General features: G+C 42.6%; 6 protein-coding genes across 7 annotated transcripts; 2 read left to right on the top strand and 4 right to left on the bottom strand.

The window, feature by feature from the left end:
* Window positions 1-890: 890 nt before the first annotated feature.
* Window positions 891-3718, bottom strand: LOC135611076 (large ribosomal subunit protein uL11c-like). The gene is made up of 4 exons (XM_065106370.1): window positions 3472-3718; window positions 3217-3389; window positions 2970-3033; window positions 891-1195 (listed from the first exon to the last, which is right to left on the bottom strand). Exons 1-4 carry the CDS (start codon window positions 3695-3697, stop codon window positions 987-989), a joined length of 672 nt encoding a protein of 223 aa, XP_064962442.1. The 5' UTR covers window positions 3698-3718; the 3' UTR covers window positions 891-986.
* A 392-nt stretch (window positions 3719-4110) lies between these two features.
* LOC103982657 (brassinosteroid-responsive RING protein 1-like) lies at window positions 4111-4587 on the top strand. The gene has a single exon (XM_009399642.3). It carries the CDS (start codon window positions 4111-4113, stop codon window positions 4585-4587), a length of 477 nt encoding a protein of 158 aa, XP_009397917.2.
* Window positions 4588-4691: 104 nt separating this feature from the next.
* LOC103982659 (tobamovirus multiplication protein 2A) lies at window positions 4692-14696 on the bottom strand. 2 transcript variants are annotated; one of them, XM_065106369.1, is made up of 8 exons: window positions 14576-14696; window positions 14180-14486; window positions 12595-12694; window positions 11993-12073; window positions 11811-11915; window positions 11169-11381; window positions 10965-11068; window positions 4692-4917 (listed from the first exon to the last, which is right to left on the bottom strand). In XM_065106369.1, exons 2-8 carry the CDS (start codon window positions 14425-14427, stop codon window positions 4818-4820), a joined length of 951 nt encoding a protein of 316 aa, XP_064962441.1. In that variant the 5' UTR covers window positions 14428-14486; window positions 14576-14696; the 3' UTR covers window positions 4692-4817. The 2 variants fall into 2 exon arrangements, with proteins under 2 accessions (XP_064962441.1, XP_009397919.2); XM_009399644.3 differs by lacking the exon at window positions 4692-4917 and having other exon boundaries at window positions 10811-11068.
* Window positions 8308-10669, top strand: LOC135611074 (scarecrow-like protein 8). The gene has a single exon (XM_065106368.1). The coding sequence runs from the start codon at window positions 8796-8798 to the stop codon at window positions 10548-10550; it is 1755 nt and encodes a 584-aa protein (XP_064962440.1). The 5' UTR covers window positions 8308-8795; the 3' UTR covers window positions 10551-10669.
* A 599-nt stretch (window positions 14697-15295) lies between the features above and the next one.
* On the bottom strand, window positions 15296-20480 carry LOC135611072 (uncharacterized). The gene is made up of 3 exons (XM_065106366.1): window positions 19226-20480; window positions 15955-16213; window positions 15296-15848 (listed from the first exon to the last, which is right to left on the bottom strand). The coding sequence occupies exons 1-3, from the start codon at window positions 20236-20238 to the stop codon at window positions 15687-15689; spliced, it is 1434 nt and encodes a 477-aa protein (XP_064962438.1). The 5' UTR covers window positions 20239-20480; the 3' UTR covers window positions 15296-15686.
* Window positions 20481-22280: 1800 nt separating this feature from the next.
* On the bottom strand, window positions 22281-25925 carry LOC135611073 (putative casein kinase II subunit beta-4). Its single transcript, XM_065106367.1, has 5 exons — window positions 25396-25925; window positions 24794-25012; window positions 23247-23356; window positions 23001-23166; window positions 22281-22615 (listed from the first exon to the last, which is right to left on the bottom strand). Exons 1-5 carry the CDS (start codon window positions 25610-25612, stop codon window positions 22485-22487), a joined length of 843 nt encoding a protein of 280 aa, XP_064962439.1. The 5' UTR covers window positions 25613-25925; the 3' UTR covers window positions 22281-22484.
* Between the last annotated feature and the right edge of the window lie 466 nt (window positions 25926-26391).

Here is a 26391-nt window from a genome sequence, read left to right as displayed (position 1 = left end):
CTGCTTTTAACCACGCATTGAAGTTTGTGTTCCTTTCCCCGAAGCCACACAATAAAAGTCATCTTATAGTCCACTGCTAGCCCGGTCAAACGTTTTCCTAAGCATTAAATGCCCACATTGTTACCATCTTCCTCTCGATAAGTGGGAGTTGCCGGTGCTTGTTTTCGTCGGTTCCAAAGATTTGTCAACGGGTGGGTCCCACGGGTGAGCCACGTCAGTGGATCTTGCTGTAGGCTGTTTTTGCGGAGGCAAAGTGGTACCGGGCGCACTTGTTGCTCGTGATCCGCATCCGAATCCGTTAACCGGGTGACCTCGTCTTTTAATGGTCAGCGCTAATGTCGGACCGGGCCCGATCTCGTTAACGGTACGGATCGATTAATATGTTTACATGCATTTAAACACCAATTTCTCTACAGGCACGTGTAACTTCCTGTCCTTAATCGGATTACCTCTCAAATGAATGTTATTTATTTGTATGATGCATGTAGGAAAACAATAATAAAATCATAACTCTTTAACTTTATTGTCATTGAGATATATTAAAATCCGTTAAAATTTATATTCCTAAGATTTAACATAATCTTGCACAGATTGTCATTGATACACACAACCCTCCACATTTTTTGTTCCGGATTGAAACCGAAATTGACAGTGTTATGTATAAGATCCATGTAAAACTTATAAATAGAAACCATATCAAACCTAATAAATGTGGAATAAACACTTCAACACATTTAAACAAGAATGCCTTTTTCTTGCTTACATGTCCAAATAATCATTGAAAACTTAAACTCTTCTTATTTCTACATATTACTCCTAAAGTTTGAGCTTTTATAAGAGAGTCTCATGCATCTGATCGATAGCTACCAGCAGGAGAAACAAGAAGAAAATTGAATGGATCAAATAGGAAGTCCCATGCAGAAGTTCATGTTTCCATCTGTCGAGAGGAGTTTTGACAAGAAGTTAGTGCATGCAAACTACAGATTTTAAACGACTGCCTTTTTCTTCGGCTCAAGGACTGGTGGATCGATGTCGATGCCCATGTTAGCCGCTGTACCTGCGATAATTCGCATGGCTGACTCAATGGTGGTGCAGTTCAAGTCTGGTAATTTCTCGGTTGCTATTGCTCGCAGCTGCTCGATGGTTACCTTCCCCACCTTCTCCTGTTTTGGTTCTTTGGAACCTTTCTCAACTCCTACACATTAGGAAGATGGCATGGATAAGAAACCCCTTCAAACAATAACAGGCAACACTAACCTACAATCTAAGGAATATATAGTATGGGAGGAGAGGTTGTTTTCTCCTTTCTGAAAGACCTGCTTGACGAGAGGAATCGGTTCCACATCTCATTTCCTCCCACTATATATGGAAGTGAAAAGAATAATTATCTACCTACTATTTGCCTCAAATTAGCAACCTGAGTCCAAGGTTAAGCCTAATTATCTCAAGTTTCAATTGAGATTTTTAATCTAGAAAAGCAAACGAGAATCTAGTGCAAGCAAATGAGTAGAAAGTACTGTCAAAAAATGTATGTAGTAGACTTTTGTCTAATAATTATGGGCCCCAAAACAAAAAATAATGGTGTGTAACAGTAGTTCAGACAAGAAAAGTGCATCGACGTGGTCAAGAACTCAAATCACAAACTTTGTTGTTCATGCACATCATATCGCGTGATAGCTTTTATGCAGGATACAGTCTTCCATATAGAAAAATAGCTCCCGACTTCATCATAACTACAGATGCTAACAAATTCTTTATTATTTGCAGAATGCACTGACCATGTGGAATTCCTTAATCCTTTCATTTTCTCTATACTGCCGTATACTAAGCTTTGCATCTGCTGATGTACAAAACACTAGAGCCGAAACATTTGCTGTTTCTAAAGGTCTACACATGTGTAGGTGTCTATAGTTTCAGAAAAGGCCACAAACAACTAATTACCAAAATAAATCATGTTTCACGGACAAAACTCTATCCAAACAGGAGAAGCTTATATGATTTAATGAAAAATGCAAATTTTCAGTTATAGCATGAAGCACAAGTGAAAAAACTTTAATCAATGAGAGTATGGGACTCTCGTAGAGAAGATGGATCACAAACAACAACACAATGCTGCCTCATGGTGGGATAACCTCAACCAAATAGGACCCGAAGCATATTGATGATTACAGAATTGCAGTCTCAGAAACTTACAGTTCTTTATCCTAATGATATTTTTACATGAGAAAAACAATAGCAAAAAGCTCCAGAGGTATTAGAGCTCAAAATTTGGGATAGAGCCCCGGAAACTGCCCTGTCCATAACATAAAGAAGTTCCTTTTTGTAAATTGACTATAATACATAGCTATGGAAGTTGATCAAGTGTCCATCTAGTGAAAGTGGTTTCTATCTTGTTAATCTAGAAGTACATTGGCATCATTTAGAATTCGTACTTGTTGTTCATCTTCCTTTTCCTGCTTGTTTAATTTGATATAGTTTCTCCTTTTTCCTTAGAAATTAGAATATTAAAAACTTTTAAGACAACAGTCTAAGAAAAACTCTCGGTGCACTTTCCTAAATCAGTTTAGTTCCAGTTTCCATGACTAAGACCTTAGCGCAATCCTCTAAACTCTAGAACCTAATTAATTTCCAAATAGTTGACAACATTCGATAACCCTTAGACCTATAAATTAGCATAAGACTTAAGGTCTGGTGGACTCCATATCTGTCGAATTTACATAACAGCTTCTGCGATAGCTGCGCTGTAGAGATGCATTAGCGCGCTAAACTCATCTTATTCATGAATCAATTATCAGATCAAACTAAACAAGACAAAGATAAGAAGACACTGATGTGATTTAATTGGATAAATTAGCCAACTGTATAGAAAATGAGCATTCTACTTGGTGACACAATTTACTTGAATGATTAGAAAACTTCGACTAATGAAGAAACACTGAGACAGCGAAGTAATTCGACAACGCATTCACCTGCAGCCTTGAGGAGCAGAACTGAAGCCGGTGGAGTCTTCAAGATAAAAGTAAAGCTCTTATCCTGCAAGCAAACAGATATCTCAAAGTCATGTTCGATATCAGTAATCCAACATACTCAAATGAGTACCTAGAACACATAATCTCCACAACAAATTACCATCGGAATCGAGAATTCAACAGGAAATGCCATCAAGACATCAGTAATCTCTATAATTAGGAAAGGAAAAGGAAGCTAACAGCTCACCTCATAGACGGTGATTTCGACCGGGATAACGTATCCAGCCTTATCGGCGGTCTTGGCGTTGTACTCCTTGCAGAATGCCATGATGTTCACACCCTTGGAACCCAGAGCGGGCCCGACCGGCGGCGCGGGGGTCGCCTTGCCCGCCTCGAGAGCCAGCTTCACGATGCCGACCACTGCAAGAAATCCAATAGATTAATCATGGAAGACATTACAACGGATACAGAGGAAGCGAACTGCGTCCGCCCGAAGTCGCACCCTTCTTGGTTTTCCCCGACGGCTTCGGGGGCGGCGCCATGGCCCTCACGGCAGGGAGCGGGCGCCGAAAGCGGAGGAACGGAAGGGAAGAGTATGTGGAGGAGGAGTAGGAGGAGGAGGAGGGGATGGAGAAGGCAGGGAGGAAATAGGAAGAGAGGGCACGGCCGGTGGAAGTAGTAGGAGGAGGAGAAGGTAGGCGAGCAAGGGGGAGGAGAGAGGTCGCCATGGCGAGAGAGAGTGGAAGGCCAAGGGGGTCACGAAAATATTATCCGAACGAACCTATTGGGCTTCATAATGGGCTGATATCGGGCCAATAATGATATTAAGGTAATGACGTTTTGACTCGGTCAATCGGTACACCAATTTGATCAATAAAAGATGTGATACATCATCACATCGTGCTTAGACGCCATTTTTGACGCGCCATTTACTGCTACAAAAAGACCCGCTCCGTCTTATACACGTGCAGCGGTGCTTCGTAGTGAAACTTTGACAGAATACAGCACGAGGAAGTCATTCATGGCGTCCCAATTAATAAAGCTCTCTCTCTCTCTATATATAGACTCCTCTTCCCTTCTCCTGCACCCAAAGAGAACGCATCCTCTCTCTCTCTCTCTCTCTCTGTGCAACCCGTAAGTGATGGGCTTCGTTTATGGATCTTTTCATCCGGTACTGCCGAAGCCTGTGATCTTCTGCTGCCTGATTCTTGCATACGTACGACATGCCATCTCGCTGCTCCTCCACTATCTCGGGCTCTACATGCTGCCGGAGCCGCTTATCACCCCCTGGGGAGAATATGAGCTTCATTTACATGAGGCGGCCGAGGACGCCGCCCCGCCCTCTTCGTCGATAAAGAAGCGGCTGAGGGTGGTGGAGTTTGGGAGCTTGTCGATGACGGGGCAAATGCATCAGGACCCGACCTGCGTCATTTGCTTGGGAGAACTGGAGGCGACGCACAAGGTGAGGGAGCTCGGCAACTGCGGGCATGGCTTCCACCTCGAGTGCATGGACAGGTGGGTGGACGTGGGTCAGACCACCTGCCCTCTGTGCAGGGCTCGCCTGTTGCCCTCGGTGGAGAAGCATGGGATGTGGGCGAAGCTTCTACGGCTGCAGTGAGACTTGCACAGGTCAATAGACCTTATTCTTTCGTTGATGTGCGATGGCCGTCTCAGCTAAGCATTATTTGACTGTGTCTTGATGAAATGATGGGACATGAATAGTTACAGTGAACACAATTATATACGACTGCTTAAATGGTCAATTATTCTTTTGGAGAGTTACATGATGACGATACAAGCTCGGCCATGGCAGCCACCAACGAAGACCGAAACATGAAGCCGCCTCTGCTAGGTTATCCATATGTTTGACCGCTTGTCTCTGTCTTCGTGAACTTTTGCCTGTTTCGTGGAAGTAGCATGAGGTTGGGGAACCCATTTGGAAATGAACCTATCGAAATCAAAATCAAAATGGGTCAATGATTCCGCGAGCAAATAGAATCAAAACTTCGATTCGAATCATAAAAGACAACGATCAAATGATCTAATCGGAACCAACGATTTCAAAAGCCTACATTGATAGCTTCAAAACTAGAATCGAAATCAAAACCAACGATTCCAAAACTACACAAAATGAATCCGATTTCGATTTCACTTTTGTCACATTTACTACCAACTCACTTGTTTGTTCTCAAATATCCATTCTCTTGGATATCATTTGATGGAAGATAAAGTGAGATGGATCGATATGGATAAATAATCGAGATAATAAGATATATGGAGAGAGAATTGTGATAGGGAGTAGCAAACGCAATGATTAGGATGAGAACACTCGAAAATAATTCATGTGCAGAATCTGCATACAAATAAAGCATCTATTATATCACTTCAAAATTCATTTATAGATTAGCTTCATGGAGAGTATAAGTGAATATATTGCCATTAATTTGGGTTTACATTTACTAAATCTAAGCATTAATAACTGCAAGAACACATACAATTCTCGATAAAAAGGCTCCCTACTCATAAGTTATTTTTTATTAACCTAATCATACAAATGATAAAAATATCTCCATGAAATTTAAAGAATAACAATAGACTTTTGGGGTCATCACCAAAAAAAGAAAACTAAGCAACTAAAAGTAATTATTCTACCAAAAAAAAAAGATAAATTCGCAGGAACAAAAGTAATAGAACTCTCGACAATGTTATCCTTGAAAAGTGTTGGGGAACATCCTTTTCAGATATATATGCAAAACTAAAAGAAGATTTACTTGTTTATCTATCTAAAATATTAAGCTTCACATATGCATACACACATATATATTCTTTTAGAACCTCAAAAATTAAGCATATATCTCTAATTACATAACAGTGTGAAGATGAATGCTATTTGATGAGGGTAATAATGGCGATAAGTCCCGGTCTGACGTCAGTGGCCCCAGATGACGTCTCTCGCTTCGATTGATATGACAGCATCTGGTCAAACAGATCGAAACGTCGGCCGAGGCACGTTAACATCCTGCTCAGGCTCGATCCTTCACGCCACGCTAACATCGCTGTCAGACGTTACCGGGAGTACGATCCTGCTCCCTGCAAGCGGGCACATCAAACAACGACAACCTTCACTATAAAAACCCTCGCACTTCGAGAAAAAAAGGGAGATAGACAAAAAAACCTCTAAGATTATCCACTGACTTGATTGTCGGAGGGGTCGGACCAAGCTCTCCCGACCCGATCTGTGTGCAGGTGCGAAGATGGAGGCCTTCCACTAAACGCTCAAGCGAAGAGCCCCCTCCCGGAGGAAGCGATGACCCCGTCCCGATCGGACCACTGTAGTCAGTCACCTCAGCAGTCTAAATGGTCGTCCAAGGAATATCCCCAATCATTCGGACCCGAAACTAGTCGCGTCACCCCGAGACCACGGCTTAAGGTTGTATACACTAATACTATTCGGAAGAAACAGTAAATTACTCAACAAGTTTGATGCAAGCAATCCTATGAAGTTTTGTTTTGCACTCTTTCATAGTTGGGAAATCCCTCCTTAGCTTAGCTTAAAAGAGGTTGAAGAGGTAGGAGCCGAAGCGGACTGCACCGATGAACAAAATGCAGAGGGGGCCTATAAAGAGCCCTTTCTGCAATCCCTTCCTTCTCCAAGCTCATGTACTGCTACTTATCTATTGTTTTCAGTTTGGCTTGACATCAATCAACTACCTAACTTAAACTACTCTTTCAACTTTTATAGTAGCAAGTTGCTAAATATCTCAAGTAAATAAATCTCAAGGTTTTCTATCAGCAAAGGCTTCAATAATTCTTTTATCTCTTCAAACTCGGTGTCTAATAGTTTCTGAACCTCTCACGACTCACCCCTTTTTTTTTGTCTGTGCTATGTACCAAATCAAAATTTCTAAACACTGCCCTGCCATTTTTATCATGTCACATCTGTTGTTGCCAAAACAAAACCCTTTATTGGAGACATTACCCCACCATTGGAATGCCTCATTGATGGAAGAGATTCATTGGAACACATAAAAGCTGTAAGGTACTGGGGTGGTGACAGGGTGATGAGGATACTTTCCACCTCAAATTGATGTTAGGATCAAATTCAATCCAGAGAATCAGGTTCTTATACTCATGGGTGGCACCTTCCCCTAAATAGAGGGAGAAAGCCTACTGAAATGAGTGAGACAAAGTGGACAGGATCTGAGTCCAAGTTGTCATCTCTCACCAAACATATTCCTCCTCTATATTAATCATAAATCATAATGTTTCAATCGTATAGAATATTTTAGGTAAAACAAGTGCATATAACTCTCTTTTTATTTTTCAGTAAAATGTGCCTAAATTTATTTTCAATTCTTCTCGTATTATTAATATTCATAATAGACTTATCTTGTTTAATTGTGAGATATCCTTCAATATGAAAACAAGTATATTTGTTCTTGAATAGATTCAGCATCTATTTAAATCCTCAAAGCCCTATATTTATTTAAACATTAAATTTTTTTTACCAAGTAAGCCCCGATATTGTTTTACAAAATTCAATCGAGATGTCTCACACCATTTGGATGAGCTTCGAATGAGTATTCGGGTAATCAAAACTAACAATATTCGTTCTATACAAGCCGATCCGACATGTTTAATGAGGCCCCTAATGCACTTCCTCTGTTTAATCATTATCCTTTATAGTTTCATCCTAATCACCGTTATGTTTACAAAAGATTCTGCGTTCCAATACGTTAGTTAATCTATTAAAATTTGGCACGAAGAAGATTCTTTTTTTTATCCACGTGGCAGTCCGCCACTGGATCAGCGGCGGCCCATGAGCCTGTCTTCCACAACGCGTTGATGGGACTCACCTCTCTCTCTTCGACAAGCAAGTTGGTGGAGCCAACAACAGCGCATGGCTCAGCTGTCGAACGCCAGGCAGGGTCCAGCTTAGGAACATCGCACGCGGAGAGCCGCAGCACCGCAAAATGCTTTTAGATTCGCGTACACGAAGGAAGACACGTGGTCTATTTCTTGAACCCGGCCCTTCATTTATGGGGGTGGGGCCGCTAACCACGTGAGAGACGAGGTCGCGGTGGGTCCACCGCCGCACGAAATGGTCAACAAATAATTGGGCTCTACTCCTGCTGGCGCACACGTGCCAGGATGATCCTTCCGGCCTTTTCTCACAACGAGAAGCGTCGACGGCACGCGACCGAAGCCACCAGACGCAAACGTGGCGCGCATCCTGCGGCGGGAGTGGTTGCTCGAGTCACGACATGAAGCAGGGGAGGTGGGTCGGGGTGGTTGGTCGCGAAATAACTTCCGGCTGCTCACCGATCCCACCACGCGCTCCCGCCGCAACCTGATTCGCTTCCCTCGAGTGCCCGCAGGAAGCAGCGGCGTTCTGATTGGGTCGGGGAGAAACGCCTCGAGTTGTTCGGTGTCGTGCCTCACAACGATCTTATCAGGGCCGATAGAGCATCTGCGCTGCTAGTGGCTGATACCTCGCCAGCGTCGCGCAGTTTCTCTCTCTCTTTTCTCTCTGTTTATTAATGACCATTGCTTGGCAAGCAAGCGTATCCGTGTGTTTCAACAGAGCAAGCGAGGGGGACGGGCACAAACATATTATTAATGGTACCTGTCTTTAGCTTTCCCTCTTTATTACGTGAGAGAGAAGAGAGGAGGTGAGAAAGGAGGAGAGATGGTGGTGGAGTCCTCTGCTGCAGAGAGGGAAGAGGACAAGAGGAGAGTCGCCACGAACCGCTCCTTTTAGAGTTCTTTCGCCTTCAATTGTCTCCGTCTCTCTCTTCTGTGAGTTTGATCGAAAGGTGTTTGGCTATGGCGTCGGGGTTTCCCGGGCGGGAGCTCGGGTACGGAGTGCGGCTGCCGATCCCGGCGCGGTCGGAAGCTGGAAATGGCGGCCTGCTGAAGCGGTCGCTGACAGAAATGGACAGACTGCAGCTGCAGCAGCAGATGCAGTTGCAGCACACGTTCTTCCTTCGATCCGTGAAGCAGAGGACGCTCTTCAACTCCCCTGCTTCACCCCACTTTTCGCCTCCTCTTCCCCCCGCGGATCTCTCTTCTGGCTCCTCTTCCTCCTTGATTTCGGCGAAGTTGACACAAGACGGGCTGGCGCGATCCAGAGAGCAATCCTCCGCGCCGCAGGTGGCCGCGTCGGGGGCGGAGAGCAGGCCCTCCGCCGCGGTGCGCGACCGGCTCCAGGAACTGGAGCGGCGGTTGCTACTGGATGAGGAGGAGGGGGAAGGCGATGTCAGCACGTCAGGCTCGGCCGTGACCACGGCCGAGTGGAGCGAGGCGATGCAGCAACTCATCACGCCGCCGACGTCGGCAAAGAACCCGCTTTCCGCTTCGCCCACCAATTCCTCTTCCACCACCGTCTCGTCCTCCGCCTCGTGCTCGCCCTCCTCGTCGTCGGCGGCTTCATCTTCGCGGCAGATGCTCCTCGAGACCGCCGCTGCTATCGCGGACGGGAACCTCGAGACAGCCACCGCGAACCTCGTCGTCCTGAAACGCGTTGCGAACCCCCGAGGCGACGCGGAGCAGCGACTGACGGCGGTGATGGTCGACGCACTCATCTCTCGGCTAAAGCTGCCGCAGGCTGGGAGTTCCTCTCTCCCGATCGCGGCGCTCTGCAGCGCGGAGCACTTCGCGGCAACGCAGATGCTCTACGAACTCTCCCCTTGCTTCAAGCTCGGCCTTATTACCGCCAATTTGGCGATTTTGGAGGCCACCAAGGAGCAGCCCATGATCCATATCCTTGACTTCGATGTTGGCCAGGGCGGCCAGTACGCCGTCCTCCTCCATGCTCTCGCGGAACGCCACCATCTCCGCCCCGCCGCCGGCGCACCCTCCCTCCGGATCACTGCCGTCTCGGACCCCACGTCCCCGTTCACCAACAACAACAGCGGGGGGAACCTAAGGGCCGTCGGCAACCGGCTAGAGAAGCTGGCGGAGAGGGCCGGCCTGGCGGTCCGGTTCAACGTCGTCCACCTGCGGGCCGCGGAGCTGGACGCATCGGCGCTAAGGTGCGAGCCCGGGGAGGCCCTGGTGGTGAACCTGGCCTTCGCCCTCTCACGGGTCCCGGACGAGAGCGTCTCCCCGACGAACCCCCGCGACGAGATCCTCCGCCGCGTGCGCGCCCTCCGCCCGCGCGTGGTGGCGCTGGTGGAGCAGGAGATCAACACCAGCACCGCCGCCTTCGCCGCCCGCTTCGGCGAGGCGTGCGCCCACTACGGCGCGCTGCTGGAGTCGCTCGACGCGACCGTGGCCCGGGACAGCGTGCAACGTGCCCGAGTCGAGGCCGGTTTGGCTCGGCGGGCGCTCAACTCGGTGGCCAACGAAGGGGCGGACCGGGTAGAGCGGTGCGAGGTCTTCGGAAAGTGGCGGGCGCGGATGGGGATGGCGGGGTTCGACCCGGTTCCTCTGGGGCCGGCCGTGATTGAACCGGTCAAGGCCCGGCTCGCATCGATCCGGTCCAATCGGGGGTTCACCATGAGAGACGAAGCCGGAGGTCACGGTCTGGGGTTCGGTTGGAAGGGCCGGGTGGTCACGGTCGCTTCCTCATGGCGGTAGGCCCAGACACATTATTTGAGCCAAGTTATTAGAATTAATTGCTTCTTGTTGGGAACGTACCAACTTGGCCCCAATTGTTTCGATCACTATATAAATGATAACGATGTGTTTGACAACAATAGCAACTACGATATCAATCACGCGATCCCCTCCTCTCTCCTCTCTTTTTCCTGCCTTTCATCAATCCACATACTATATTAACTTGACGGTGTGGTGCAGCAATGTGATGTTATCTCAGACGAAAACGGACACAGCAAAAAAGCAGCAGGAAGTTTATGCAGTGAGATTAGGCAGTAAACTCTTGAGTTAAACAGTTAACCTACACATTCAATCAAACAGGGAAATAACTCTCGAAAGCTTCACACATCGAAAAGAAGAGACTACCAAACGGTGCACACAAAAACAAAAACTCACAGAATGGTGCAGTGGCCCCTTTCTTCTGCCGGGGGAACAGTGGCTTGTTGGTATCTGCTTGGGTCTGATGGGTTGTATGTGAACTCAGAGGTATCAAGACCATACTTTCAGAAGCAAAAGGCACAAAGAGAAGAATTAGAACCACAACAACTGTAACAAACTGCAAACACAATTGCCAAATTTCCTGCACGGTGAAGAGATTACCTTTTCTCTCATTCGTTGGCTCCACGCATCGTTTCTGCTAGGGCGATGGTCAAGTGTGCCAAGTACAGGTACTCCAGTTGCTGGGGCTCCCTGCCGATTCATTAATGGTTGTCGGATGGAAGATCTTGGAGCAATGCACACATCGTCGTCGCTGTCATATTCAATGGGCCTGTTTACAGCTCTTACTATAAGAGCTAACATGAATACCAAGCCCTGCAGGTCATAATCATATTGTTCGCAAGTCATGATAGAAATCGGCACAGATCACAAGAGAGTGCAGATTTCCTTAGAAGATTAATAACTGCAATGATATTTAAGGCATTACACAATGTAGGCATCACGACTGGCATGTATACAACTAGACAATCAACCAAATATCTACTATAATGTTTTAAGATGATGTAATCTTTAGGATAAATTCATTTCAAATTCAATCAAAATACTATTTCAAAGCCCTCAAACCATTGAAAAAGTGCAAAAGAAAAAACAAAAACTTACTAACAATGACACAGTAGTAAAAAACATAAATACAAATAATCAAATAATGTTAATCAACATAAAAGAAGGAATGTGAATGATGCATTGACTACTATTTCACCTTTCCTGTGCTAAAGAGACTGAATGGTTGGAAGCCACACTCACCTCTAAAATAACAACTCCAAGAGCAACCCATTTTGCTATCTTCCAGTTATCCTCCAAAAAGTCATATATAATGTCAAAATTTCTAGTTTTATCATCAGGAACAAGCTGCAGAGAATTAAAATATTAGAAATCATCAAAATGATTGCAAGAAAACAGGTGAGGGAAGACAAAAGGAAACTCACATCCTTCCAGCTATGGTCAAAGAATATGAAAGCTGCAGCAGCCAACTCAGCAAGAACCAACAGAATCACTAAGAAAGCATACTAGTTTTGGGTTAAGGAATGCATTATTTTGACGATAGAAAAGAGTGTCCGTTTAAGCAAGAATGGATAATACATCAATTGGTAAAAGATAACAAAGCATTCAGAATTTTTCTATATGAATGACATTATCTCATATGAACAGTTCTATATACTTTAATCATAAACCAAACTTTCTACGGTGCTTGCATACTGCTGTTAATCATAGGGCTCAAAATTTGTTTATCCGGAACCGAACTTCAGTTGGAAGACCCATGGCCTTTGTTAATGGCCATAATGAATCCTTTGTCATTCACACGGATGATACAAACAAACTGATTGCCTGATAGCCAACACATCATTTGACAAACAATTAATTTGTTACATTTTACAATGTTTTCACATTGAACGATGAATAAAAACTAATTAGCAATGTAATAGGATGTACAATGTAATTATGGCAAATAGAACGCACCCACATGCAAAATCAAATGAACATAAATATAAGTAAAAAAAAAAAAATACATTTTAAAAAGTCAGGATACACAAGACAGGCAGCACCCGTTCCTTGTAACTGCTCCAATGCAACCAAAGCATGATATGACAAATAGAACAACCCCAATACCAATAAACAAATAAATGAACCTTCAATAACAACACATTATTAGTCTGACTGACCAACAAGCGCAACTGATAGGTCAAAGAACATGATATAGAGAAAAAAAGTAAAAAAAAAATTGAGCCAAGACACAAATTTGGGCTGTATACGTAAAGACATAGCTCAAAACAACAAAACAAATTCAAAATGTTATACTCTAAGAAGAAAAGATGCAAGAAAGGCAACATAGAAATGAGCCAACTGCTACTGCAACTCGACCAACATAAAAGGTGGTGGGATCAAAAGTCTGCAGCATAACTCTAACAGCACAGAATACAACAATTATTTTTCAAGTTAAATGGTGCAAGAACATTCAGCAGAGTGGACTACATCCAATAGGTACGTTGAAGATACAGTAGGTACGTTGAAGATACAGTTAGCGGCATCCAGATCAGGCATATGACGGTATGTCTGACACATCTGTTCATCTGCAGACACATCCTTTCCTTGTATGAGCCATCGAATTGGAAGGTAGTAGTAGTATAAAGGGCAAATCTAGTGGATGAGGTCCCCACCAATATACGGTCTTGGAAAGGTCAACCTACGCAATCTTACCTCAATAAATAGAAAGGGCAAATCTGTTGCACAGAGGTCCATCCTCAACTTTCCAGAAGTAAAACTGCCTTGACTTCATAATGTAGTTTCTGTTTACAACTTTTTTAGCAGCAAGCCATTGGAGTTCAAACTTCAAATTATTAGCAGATAATTCTGTTTTCAATGGATACTAAGCTGAACGATGAAGTTATCAAACACAACTCACACTGGCAACGTGTTAAATGTGTTAAATCAGCATAACTCAGCATGGAATGAATATAACTCACACTGGCAATTGTGCAGTGTTAGTGCATATATGTATTTTCCTTATTTCAGCAGAGCAGGCGGTGAGGTAGCAAGAATGGCGGTTTGTACGAAAGATAAGATCCTCAAGAATAAGTAAAAAATGAGCATGTAAATGCTTTAGAAGGGTGAAAGCTATACACAAGGTCGCTTAAGAGCAAGCTGTTAAACCAAGACACTCTCAATTAGTATATTGGAAGAGTCTTTCAAGCATACACATGAGTAGCATTCTTTCAACTTTCTGCTTTGTGCTTTGTGACCTAGTTCAGCATCTAGCCATATCCAAACGCACAACGTCTACAAAAGTCAAGGATCATTCAGAGTACGATCTATCAGGTTGAGCAATTTGTAACAGATGCCTATAAATTTAACCAGCGTTACGACAATAGTTTGATTCTGCTTTCACTGAAAAGTTAGCGAATTTGCCCAAAAATTAAGGTTTTCAGATAATTGTTAGCGCTATTATACCATCTAAAAACGAATTGTCTTTTCCCATAATATGTGAAACAAAAAAAGAGGCGACAAGCTTAACTCGCTCGATGATAGATCGCATCAACCAACAAAAAAAAGGTAATTCCAGCAGAATAAACAAAAATTCCTTCGGAGAAGGAAAGCAAAAATGAAGTATCCCATACCAAGCTTTGGGGAGATAATCGAGAAAACTCGACGAAAGGGACACCGCAACAAGTATGGGACGCCCAAGCTTCAAGAACTCGGAATCGCTACTCGTCGGCGAAGCCGGGTCTTCGCCGTCGCTGCCTGAAGCGACCTTATTCCACTCCACCAGCAAGTAAACCCCGTATCCCACCATCGCCAACCCCGCGAGCGTCAAGATAAAGTTGAGAAGCTTCAACAAGCATTCCCAGAACCCCTTACAAGCCATGATCGATCCCTCAACCTTCCCCTCCAAGTACCAATCACCTCAATCGAAATCTCCAATTCCTAGAAACGAGAATTTAGGTCAGAGTCCTCACAAAATCCGGTCCTTCGACAGTTTGAACGCGAGAAAGAACAAAAGACAGGTCACATACAGTAAAGAATTCGAAGTGAAGAGGACGCGAGAAGACTGCCACGAAGGAATCCTCCGTCCGCTCGGCGATCGCGAGTGGGAGGCGGGCTTTCTTCTCTTTTGCCCTGTGGCTTTCTCTCCCCAATTTTCGGATATATTTATTATTATTATTATTTATTTCTGCGAGGCTAACCAAAAAATGTGTCCCACCACGTGGCGAGCGCAAGAGAGGGGTGATGGGTTGATGAACGGCCCGAAAGTAAAGTTTGGGAACACGACAACGTGCGGTGGACGCCACTTCACATGTTATGCCATCTAATTTGTGAAAACGCTCTGCTGTCAGCCAACCAGGAAACACAAACGGCTGCCAGTGCGAAACAGCCACGTCAAAATAATTTTAATTATTTTTTGGCACAGGTCCGTTTTCGAAAGGGTAAGCACGTCCACCTCATGCGCGCAACGAGTCTGGCCAACCAGATGAATTCCCGCTAGATTTCGCTTCTTCAATTGGCGCGGCCGGCGTGGGGCCCCGACGTGGTAGTGTGGCCGCCTCCTTTCACCCACTTTCGCTCACAAGACGACGTGCACAGATAGGGAGACCACGACAACACGAGGTCGTCCGCGACTGCCCGTTCTCATCTCCTTATCCCAATCTCGGATATAGAATAGGAGCGAAGGAATATTTGGTAAGCCGCAAAACGGCAAACAGAAATCCCCGAACAAAGCCACCACAAGAAGATACTCGATGTTTAAGTAGGATTAATAATGGCCCGAAGGCCCAACAGCGAGGCCGAGGAGAACGGTAACCAAGGAAGCTCAAGGACGGAGCGGCAGACCATAAGCATTTTTACATGCCAGCAAAGCGCTCGACTGAATGCCCTATTCACGTAGACTCGCCGAGTGTGCATGACGTCTAGCCTGCACATGAAGGCATACATCTCTGTGCATGCTTCTTCTCTGTCGGCTGTCTTCGACAACTGGAGGTCGCTCAAACATAGCAGGTCAGTTAAAGCATCAAGACGGAGAGGTTTCTTTTGATGCTCTCTTCTGGACATGCATGACTTGCTTTATGCAGAGAAGCTTTGAACTCTTGAGAGTTATAGATGTCCTATACAAAGAAAGTGAAAAAAGTTTCATACGGTGTGGTTTCCATTATTAGGGATTCGCATTTGGACAGCTTTTACTGCAGCAACTCTAGCTGCATTGGCTGCTTTGTTGGCTGAGCCAACAGCCTTGTTCACCCTGTCATCAACCCTAGGCACATCGTAAGCTTTTTCTGATGCTCTTCGAGCTTCCTGAAGATTAGATAAAATGAAAACAAGTAAACATTAGATTAGCAGCAACAGATTGTTTGATGCATAAACAATTATGTGGCGTAGGGAGCTGGAGCTTGCATATCACCTGAACTGCATTCAGTACTTTTGAATGGTTAACAGCAATTGATGACCCAAGATTAATGCTCTGAGTGCTCAAAGTTTCAAGGATACCATTTTGCCAGTGACCTGATTGTGTCTCCCCATTCCGGAATGTGTACATTCCCAAGCCTTGTCGCCTGCCCTCGTGCCATGCACCTTCATATTGATGTCCATTTGCGAAACGGTACACCCCAAATCCATGCATCTTGTCAGCAAAGTACTCACCAGCATATGTATCTCCATTCCTTCACAGGTTAAGTGAAAAATCAGTGCCAAAATACAGCAATGTGGCAATGGAAGCCATGTATAACAATCATTGCATGACCTTCATAGGTGTTATCAGTTGAAGTTCGTTTTGTCTATGATGGTGCGTATATAGAAGAAAAGATGCTACCAATGTACAATTAAGTGACTGAAAAAAGGAAAATAAAAAAAATAAAAACATCTGATGACCAAGGTTCTTCAGCTTAGAAAAAAAAAAACAAATATTTCACGCATAATATATCATACTGAACGGATTAAGAAAGCAACTTAATATTCGGGAATTCCTGACGTAATTTCATGACAAAAAAGAGATCAGCAAGTATTCCAGGTAGTAACAGGAAAAAAGACTTGTTTACATTTTAATATTTATCCTAGATCACTATCACATGCCTACTATCTCAAATTAAAAAACTTGAATCTATGAAATTATATGTATGGATTAACTTGCCTTCTTAAACATAGGGATTAAAATATTTTGATCCACATAGAAACCCATACAAGTTCTTTAGATTAACAGGTTACTTGAATGATTACAAAAATATCTTGCAACTTTCTTAAATTGTTTGCTAACAATTTTGTATTAACTTTGACCTGACTGAAGGAGGCCCCATAAAAAAATTGAGCACAACATGATGAGAAGACATCAAGGTTTATTTTAAATAAAATATTAAGGGTTCGTTTGAGAACACATTTGAACCCAACGCACATTTCAAAATATGGATTGGTGTTTGATAATTTTTTTTTCAAATTGCATCTGACCTGGATGTTGTATTAGAAATATTCAAATGCTAAGGTAGCATTAGCATTTCAACATTTGCGGAATCCTAATGTAATATTTCAAATTCCCAAAATACCTTATGACATTATCTAAAATTACAAGATTGTCAAAATAATTTAACGAGAAAGCTACCTGATTTATATTTTATATAAGGTGGAATTTTATTATTTATTTTTAAATATTGTTTAATATTTATTTATATGAATATATTTTTTATTTATTATATATTTGGGCCATAATTTTTTTTATAAGATTACAGACATTCAATTATTTATTTTATTTATTTTATTTATTTACTTATTAATTTACATAAAGTATATGTATCCACTTTTAAATATATATTACAAATATTAGAAGGATAAATTTTGCCACAAAAAATTCTATGAACTTTTGAAATATAATTTTACCAAACAATACTTACGTCAATGCATACTTACAATGTAGTTTTCATCTATTATTTACCAAACACAAAAAACATTCCACAATACACATTTACTCAAATCTTTTTTTTTCCAACTGCATATTAAAAATACAACTGCGTTTGCAAATGCAACCTAAGAAGACTCACAGGTTATATAGTAGCACCCTAGCAATGAGATTAGGGATGTGAATGCAGAAAATCATAATATCTAAATTGGTACACGACCACTTGCATGAGTTATTAGACTACTATGTTACTTGCATCATTATGCTCTTCCGTTAATATTTTCTCTACTTCTAGGGTACACCTACAAAATCCACAAGTCCTTCTCACTGGGAAGTGAGTCTTGTCTAAGAACAAAATAGAATCATTCTAAAAGTTGACTAAGCAAATTGATTGTTGAGTTTATTCATACTGCCTATCTGGATGTTGGAAGCATGCAATTGTAGTCACATTTAAGCATACCTTGGTGGTGCTTAACTTTTTCTCTTCCTTCATAAAACTTGCCCTTTATGTACATCCACCTACCGACTACACATGCCTGCCAACCAGCATAAATAGGGAAAACACTGGGCTGGCATAGAGCCTGTGCTGAACTGTGTGACTGCTGTGTACCGTGACAATCTAGGTATGTGCGGTGAAACTCAGGCTTGCATCCATCAGCCATGAACTTATGTCCCACCTAATTAATCATCTTCAGTACTTAATTAATTTTCCTCCTTTTGCTATATGCTTGCTTCATAAAATACAGAACCATTAGATCCAAAACATGCCCAGTTAAATAGACCATACAAAACGTAGCATATCCATCTAAGTCCATGTTTATTTTTTTATGATTCGTACCTGTGGTGCAATCGTTTGAATAATTGTTTGCTAAGAAATTCAGGATTTTGATAAATTTTAATATCATATTCAGTTAAGTATGGTGCAAATGCTTTAATTACTAATAAATTAATCCAACTTATACTAATATCATAATCATTTAAGTAAGGAAACCCTAATATCTCGAGATATCCTTATGTACCCTTCATTCCTTATTCTGAATCAAGGATTCAACAAGCCTTTCATAAGTCAGTGTTCTCTGTGGGGATCATCCTGAGTAGTTAACTGAATCGAACTTATGCAATATGACGCGTAAGGATCTCTGCATGGTGTTGTTTGATGGTGTAGCTGCCTGCTTGTAGAGGCCATTGCTTTTGGGGTCTAATTGAGTGATAAGTAGGACTATGCTTTTCCTTCTAGAGTATGGCACACATGAGAGTGGAGCTACTCTACTCTCGAGAGATCAGACTGGCCGACACTAGCTTCTATGTTCGGTGTCTTTCGATGCCACGCTCGCATGCATGCATCTCTCAAGAGATAAGCTGAGTAGATACTAGGTGCTATGTTGAGTGTCTTCTGCATGCAATCAGAATGCAGGTAATACAAATACATCTGAAAAACAAAAACTAAAAGTCCACTGCTAATGCCTATCAGAAGTCAGAAGAGATGGTATGAAATGACAAAAACTAGGAGTCCACTGCTTATTCCTATCACAAGTTATAAGTGATGGTATGAAGAAATTGAGCTAAGAGTCTTCGGTACATCTATTCAATTAGACTACAAGATGCAAAAAATTGCAAGCAAGTGATGGTGAAAAGAAAATGAGACGGGCGCAAGCACACATATATCTTGAAAATTTCAAGATCATATAATCCAAGAAAATAACATTCTGGTCTGCACATCGAAGATGCAAAAAATTCTGCACACCTAGTAAGCAACCAAGAACGATATTGGAAAGACTTCAAGATGTACCTGAAATGGTAGTGGCCAAGCCCATGCTTCACCCCCGACTTGAATTCTCCAGCATATCGGCTCCCATCCTCGCATGTGTGCAACCCGCATCCATGACTCTGCCCGTTGGACCACTCTCCGGCATACATATCACCTGTGTAGAACCGGTACACGCCGAACCCATGCCGGAGTCCCTGCCTGTAGTGACCCCTGTACCTGCTCCCCCGGGCCCAGGTCTCCACTCCATAGCCATCATACTTTCCGTCGACCCAATCTCCCTCGTACCTGCCGCTCATGTAGTAGCAGTACACCCCGCTCCCTGAGCACTTCCCCTGGTGGAACTCGCCCTCGTAGACATCCCCGTTGCTGTAAAGCTGAGCGTTGAACCCCGAGGCTGGGCGGTGGTCGGTCTTGGGCTTGTCGGAGGAGGAGTTGCCTATGGACCAGAGAATGGGGCTCGCGGGGGCCTGGCGGCCTTCGAGGTGGTGGCGTGGCAAGAGGAGGGCGGAGGAGCGGGAGAGGAGGAGGCGAAAGGAGCGGAAGGGGAGCGCGTTGAGGGAGACGCAGAGGACCAGGAGTAGGGACGAGAAGGCGATCGCGGAGAAGAAGTCGACGAGGAAGGAGCGGCCAGGGGCGCCGTCGCTACCGTCAGCGCCGGAGGAGGAGAGGAGGAGGTAGAGGGAGGAAAAGGAGAGGAGGAGGAAGATGCGGAGGCGGAGGTCGAGATGACGGAGAATGCGGCGGGCGACCGAGGAGACGAGGCGCCGGGGAGCCACGCAGGGGAAGGTGACGGCAGCGGTGGCGGATGAGGCGGCGGCAGAGGGGGTCATGATGGAGCGCTTGTGGAGGACGGAGAGGCCATAAGGGGAATCAAGATTAGGGTTAGAGTTGGTGTCCGGGATATGGAGGGTGGGAGGGGCAAACGAGGGAAAAAGAGGGAGGAGAGGCGGAGGACGAAGAGGCTCGAAACCGGAGGAGGAAGAGGGGGCGAAGCTTTCCTTGCCGGTCTCCCTGTCCAACTTCTTATGATGCATTAATATATCAAAAGAAGGCCTGCGACTGCTGCTGCTGCTGCTGCTGCTTCTGCTTCTTCTGCTTCATGACGAGGAGCGCAAGGTAGTCTACATCTCTCTTCTCACTCCAAATAAAACAAGACTTGAGCTTTGCATATGCCTCCGCTTCCCGTGGTTTCCTATTTCCCGCGACTGCTCTGGTTTTGGTTTCTCTCTCTACCAGACACACACAGCCATATTTATCCACTGCTCTCTGTTCTTTCTCGTTGATTTGTCTGGAGGGGTGAGGGTGTGATAATGTGAAGGATTAGACACGAAGACTGAGGGGAGTGGAAAGCGATGGGGTTGAATTCAAATGAAAAGTAGGAGAAAAGTCCTCCAGTCATGTATCACAGGGGACGAGAGAAGGTCGGGAATGTCAAAAAAATAAAAGGGAGCAATTCTTTTGTCATGTAGCTTCAAGATGGACCGCTCTTTCTCTTTTTTCCTTTCTTTCTTCTCCCTCGACGCACTGAAAGTATGTTTGGTGGGGGATGAAAAGGTGAGAGATGCTCGGTGCTGGGCATGAGAGGAGTCTAAAAGGGTTTATTCCTTCTTTTGTGTTCATTAGCTACGCCTTGACTAGAAGCGAGATGTTGCTGCTGGACGTGAGTTGAGAGAGTCTCCCCCTTCCCTCCAGTCTGGTTGCCCCCTTTGGCCAGTAGAGGAAGGACGGTCGATTAGAGAATCCCATGAATAATTGTCAGAACATCTCTGAACACTAATTGCTGATTAACATCTGTCCTAAATCAACTCTTTTGAGAACAGATATGAATTTTTTTCCTCGTATTGCAATTGGTATTCTCACTACCACTATGTAAAATGAGACAATTTATGACACAGATAAGTTGGCTGTCCTTTTCTGTCAGCATGTTCCATATATGAACCTAGCTGACCACATAAGCTGCCTCATAGGATGTCTTGGCGAGTAGTCCATGTCCAATGTAACACCAATCAATAGCTTCATCCCTCATGCATGGATAAACATAGATCTTGCACCGATTTAGAACTTGTAGATAAGATCAAAACATATGAAGCTAGCAATTATTGCTTAAGCAACAAATAGTTATGCTGTCATTGACAAAAACAAAATGGTCAAGATAAACAAACCTGCCATCTATATCATTTGCAAATTAAACCAAGATTCTGTTTGAAAGACTTTTTTAAGCTAACATGATATGTCAACCTACCCTTATTTTATACTGTTATGGCTTATATTTAACATGAAAGAGCAAACAGGAGCATTTTAATTACAAGTCCATCACCCAAATCCATGCTTCTGTCCCCTTAGAGTGAGATATAATAATTTTCTAGGCATCTGACCTTATCATACTTCACAAAACATGAGAAACAGATGAAGCAACTTCTCTCATAAAAAAAAAACTGAGATCGTAATGATTTGTTAGTTCATGAAGACTACAATAAAATAATGTATCACAGAAATTATGTTACCAAACTTCCGCCAAATTCATGGAAGCAGTTACTATGTATCACACAATACTACATCAAAATCCATACTGACTCGTCTAAATGAATGCAAATCAAATTACAGATTGCATATTTTATCCCTTGTGCTTCCACCAATGGAAGCAAAAATACATTATCGTACATTTCTTAATTAAATAAAAGGGATGAAGAGAAGAGAATATCTACAAGATATATGATGAGCTTAGTGCATTCATTGCATGTGGGGCCAGTGAGAGCTAACTGTTACCACAGAAATGGATATTCTTGAAGACAGGAAATATGAACATATACTTGATGCAATAAGCAAATGAAGCATTGGCTATTTTCCAAATGAAAGCATATTTTGCAGGCTGGAATTCCAGCAAGACTGTGTAACAAATGGCTGCAGCATTATAGCTTTGAAATAAGATTCCCAAAAAAGTTCAAGGTAAAAACCACAGGTCTATGACCACAGAAATCTCTGAATTTTGTATCATGTCATGGTGGCATGGAAGATAACTAGATATAATAGACTGACACAGAATGCAAAAGGTCAAAGAATATAAAACTGACCAACATTGAAATCAAGAGATAGAAATTAATAATCAAACATAAAAGTTTCGGTTGTACAGTAGTTACAAGATTAAGATAAAAATAATTTGACATAGGACAGCCCAATGCAGATATTTTCTTAACAGTAAGGACAGGTCAACACTGGCTGCATTCTGAAGCCCCTCCAGATACAAATGAAATTCTCTTTGTGTGGCCGCTCAACTCCACTGTCATGGTTTGTGAATTTTATAACCAAATACCCTAGGAACATACCGTTGTGATGGCTTTTGCGGCTTGAGGTGCCCATAAGTCATCAGAAACAGGTGAGGAAATGTCGTCCCAAAATAAGCTCCATCAATATCTAAGAAAGGTTAAGTCAATTCCAATAGATAGAATTAAGGTAACTGTGCAGCTAGTGCACATTTATTTTTCAATTAATTGAAAAAACAGTTATGAGATAGTTGTAAATTTCAGGAGAAAACATAATGAACAATTTCTGTAGCATAAATTAAATACACAAAAATAGTGATGGTGCAGAATCACATCTCATGCATTACTACTCTACGTGCTTGGTGTTTTGGCAGAATAGTGTTCCAGAAAATGACCAAAAATAATGTATATGTTGAAATTGCAGACAGGCAGAATCACTGTAGCAGAGTGGCATATCATGGAAAGCATATTACTACTAGGATTTCATTACAAACGAAAGATACTTCGAGAAAACTTTGCGAAGGGGAAAAGGATACTGCCTTGGTACTTCGATCTTGGATAGAATATATCTTCACATTTGGGACAATATATTTTCACAGTACTTGATCGAGGAATGTCTGACTGCCCAACAGGTAGACAGGGCTGGCCACAACAGTAAACTCGAGGACATCTTCCAAAATCATAATTCTTAAATTTCTCTAGCTACAGAAATTGTCGTTATGAGGGGTCATTGATGATGAACCATTTAAGAGACCAAAAAATATGACTATGCAAGACCTTACCATTGCAGCCATTCCTTTACTGGTTAATATGTACCGAACATGAATCAAACCATAAAGCATCTCAGCTGCTGATTCAACTAACTCATTTTGTTCCTCGGTAAACATGTCACCTGCCCATATAAAAAATCCATTGAGATTTCCTGACTACAATTTCCAGCAAAGAAGTATACATAAAGTATTGGTGCAATAAGGCAATAAACACAGTAGTGATAAAAACCTGAATAGAATAAGATGCAGACATGAAAGTACATATCATCCTATCTCAAGAGTAAGCTATAGAACATTTTGATCACATATATATCATGTTCTGCACCTTTTTCTTTCCTCTTTTAGTGTGTGTCTGCATGAGTTAGGTTGCAGGAGTGGGGGAACGGGTTGGTGTTCATAGTTGGGGTTTGATTAGACCTGCCGGTCGCATTGGAGGAGGAGATAATTCCCATTCCAAACACCAAAAATGTTATTCAAAATACATAACTGACTGCCAACTCATTAAAAAACCCCAAAGACAATATCACATCACACTGTTCATTACCCTATCAGTTAGACACCTGCATACCTTCCCTCATCCGTCCACCTCAGCCACTGGAACACTCCTATGCAAGGAACAATCACTATCAAAACTCCCCAGAAGAAAGTTGTTGTTTACCTATAATATATGGTGTTGATTTCCATATGTTACTCCTAAACAATTTAATAATTTTGTAGCCATTATTTCTACTCCTAATTCCTGTGGCAGTCTTAGTACATCTCGCTTGCCACAATCCTCTGTCAATCTGTTTTCGCTTGCCATATGATGCATGACTACATGAACTAAATTAAAGCTTTGAATTATTTACCAAAGAGTATGCCATAATACTATAGTATTTCTTTATCTGTGATGTTTTCTATCATAACCCTTTACTAAAAAGAATTGGTTTTCATATAACATATAAAACACCGTTCATTTCTTAAGATTGTCTCCCGATAAGGGACTCATCAACCTTATTTATAATGAGTCTAGGTTAATATTTCCAAAAAGTAGAAACGGTTCCTGCAAACAAAAGTTTGATAAAATCAGAACTGCTTGCTATCTTAAAAAGAAAGGAATCATTGTTAACAAGCATACTTTTCTATAAATCAGAGCTGCTTGCTATCTTAAAAAGAAAGAAATCATTGTTAACAAGAATACTTTTCTTTATCATTGTGTTACTCTTTGCAGAGCAAGAACAAAACAGGAGAACAACGAGCATACTTTTCCAAAATATTATATTACTTTTGCTAAAAAGAATGAAACAGCCCCGTAATTCTGCCCTTGGTCCGTTTTTACCCATTTGTAGATAGGTTAACATTCAAGTATTTTAAATAAGAGAAAACATAATTTTATCCTTGAAGTGAGCGGATGCATTTTATATATACTTCGCTTTCCAAGCTTTCTTAAGAACAGCAAAGGATTAGGATCCAAAAGTTTGGGATTATCAATAATGCATTAACCATTACAGATAGAAATAGAAAAAAAAATTGCATCCAACTAGGAAAGTCTTGATAAACATAAAGGCAATCATGCTTACCATGAGAAGATTCAACATCCAAGATCAAATCCAGAGCATAATCATAGTATGGGACTTGACTGCTCAGCCCACATAGGTTGAAATCATCTTGTATGTATTCCTCATCAACTTCGCAGAAAAACTCATTCCCTCTTAGATTACAAAACCATGAAATCCAGGAAGTGTCTTCCCCGTCAGAACCGCTAACATCTGACTCTTCACTATCTGTCTCTGATTCTTCTGTACCACAAGATATAGTACAAGTTGAAAGGGGCTTATTGGAAACAGTATGATGAAAGCTATATGAGATAAGAATGAGCACTATAATAATAAGAATATGAGACCTACTATGATCCTAGATCAACAATAAATATGAATGAGAATTAGTATATGTTATGAAAAAAGGAGAGGAGCATAAATGTATCACATAAAATAAGATAGTCATCATGGTAAAGGAGAATTCATATATTCGAATTGCATACCAAGTTTATATAAACAAGTGAAGAACTTCAAACGGATCAAGAATCCATAAGAGATCTTTAAGGCCATAATTATATCATCAAAAACTGGAAAAGGAATTTCAAAAGAAGCAAAAAAAAATAACGATGGAAGCAAAATTTTACCATTTGAGCACTTGTTCTTGGACACGAGCCGATGCTCCGGCTGCTTCCCGGAGGAGGTGGACAGCACCGACAGCCTGTCCTTCTCCTTTCCATTCAGAAACCTCGAAGTCGATGGCGACGACTTCTCTAAATGCTTGTCGAGGGCATCGTTGATCCGCTTCCGATCCACGGCTCCGATCTCCACCCTCGACCCGCACCCTCCCCTGTCCCTATACATATCTCCCTCCTCTTCGATTGACTCAAACTCCCGCCCCCCAAATTAAAGGACCAGCTCGAAATCGACTCACCGCAGCATTCCGTAAAGAAACCAAACGGAAACCCTAAAATCTGACGAAAACGCCAAATCTGGTACCAAAAAGCCCTCGATATCCAGAAGAATGAGAAGGTATTCGGCTCGAATACCAGGAGTTTACAGGGGGAACGAGAATTCTTGTTCTCTATTCCTCTCCGAGGAGAGGGAGGAGAGGGAGGGAGGCCGAAATCGTCTCATAGGGTCGAATAGCCCGAAAGGGAAAGCAGGATGACAGTGAAGGGCATAAGTGTAATTAAAAGCAGATATCAGATAAGATTCGTGAACGTGATTGCATCTTGATCAGCCTCTGTCGAGACGATACAATTCATCGAGCACCCGATGCTCGACGCGTGTCCCCTGGAATCGCACTTGGCCAACAAGCTCGTACCCCACAACAGAATGCTGACGTTGCACGCTCCTATTGGCCTTTTCGATATGTGGCATTGCAGACCAAATTGTAGCGTGCAACCCTATCGAACTTTGCATGCATTGATAGTTTCTTAAGGAGGGATTAAATTCATGCATATCAACTTTAATCCCAGTATTTTATTTTTATTATTGATTGATGCCTCAAGTATAATATTTTTAGTTTGACAAGGAATGCCTTTAACATGCACAAGAGAAATAAATGATGCACTCAATTATATTGTCTTCATTATTTGTACCATCCAAGCCTCATGTAAAAGAAAAAGAAAACAAGATAA

Source organism: Musa acuminata, chromosome BXJ2-4, assembly GCF_036884655.1.
Source record: "Musa acuminata AAA Group cultivar baxijiao chromosome BXJ2-4, Cavendish_Baxijiao_AAA, whole genome shotgun sequence".
In the NCBI taxonomy this organism is placed as follows: Eukaryota; Viridiplantae; Streptophyta; class Magnoliopsida; order Zingiberales; family Musaceae; genus Musa; species Musa acuminata.
This window is presented reverse-complemented; position numbering and strand designations above follow the sequence as displayed.

Bases quoted from the DNA above. Each gene is read 5' to 3' on its own strand.
- LOC135611076 (XM_065106370.1), bottom strand. From the start codon at position 3,697: ATGGCGACCTCTCTCCTCCCCCTTGCTCGCCTACCTTCTCCTCCTCCT. The intron at 3,390-3,471 runs GTGCGACTTCGG...GATTTCTTGCAG, and splicing joins GTCGGGGAAAACCAAGAAGG to TGGTCGGCATCGTGAAGCTG. The intron at 3,034-3,216 runs GTGAGCTGTTAG...GTTTGCTTGCAG, and splicing joins TCGAAATCACCGTCTATGAG to GATAAGAGCTTTACTTTTAT.
- LOC103982657 (XM_009399642.3), top strand. From the start codon at position 4,111: ATGGGCTTCGTTTATGGATCTTTTCATCCGGTACTGCCGAAGCCTGTG.
- LOC135611074 (XM_065106368.1), top strand. From the start codon at position 8,796: ATGGCGTCGGGGTTTCCCGGGCGGGAGCTCGGGTACGGAGTGCGGCTG.
- LOC103982659 (XM_065106369.1), bottom strand. From the start codon at position 14,427: ATGGCTTGTAAGGGGTTCTGGGAATGCTTGTTGAAGCTTCTCAACTTT. The intron at 12,695-14,179 runs GTATGGGATACT...TTGTTATTGAAG, and splicing joins GATTATCTCCCCAAAGCTTG to GTTCATTTATTTGTTTATTG. The intron at 11,382-11,810 runs GTGAGTGTGGCT...TATGACCTGCAG, and splicing joins TTGGAGTTGTTATTTTAGAG to GGCTTGGTATTCATGTTAGC.
- LOC135611072 (XM_065106366.1), bottom strand. From the start codon at position 20,238: ATGCATCATAAGAAGTTGGACAGGGAGACCGGCAAGGAAAGCTTCGCC. The intron at 16,214-19,225 runs GTACATCTTGAA...TAACCTGTGAAG, and splicing joins CTTGGCCACTACCATTTCAG to GAATGGAGATACATATGCTG. The intron at 15,849-15,954 runs GTGATATGCAAG...TCTAATCTTCAG, and splicing joins AAGTACTGAATGCAGTTCAG to GAAGCTCGAAGAGCATCAGA.
- LOC135611073 (XM_065106367.1), bottom strand. From the start codon at position 25,612: ATGTATAGGGACAGGGGAGGGTGCGGGTCGAGGGTGGAGATCGGAGCC. The intron at 25,013-25,395 runs GTAAAATTTTGC...CTTGTGGTACAG, and splicing joins CAAGAACAAGTGCTCAAATG to AAGAATCAGAGACAGATAGT. The intron at 23,167-23,246 runs GTAAGGTCTTGC...CAATTTCTGTAG, and splicing joins GTAAAGGAATGGCTGCAATG to CTAGAGAAATTTAAGAATTA.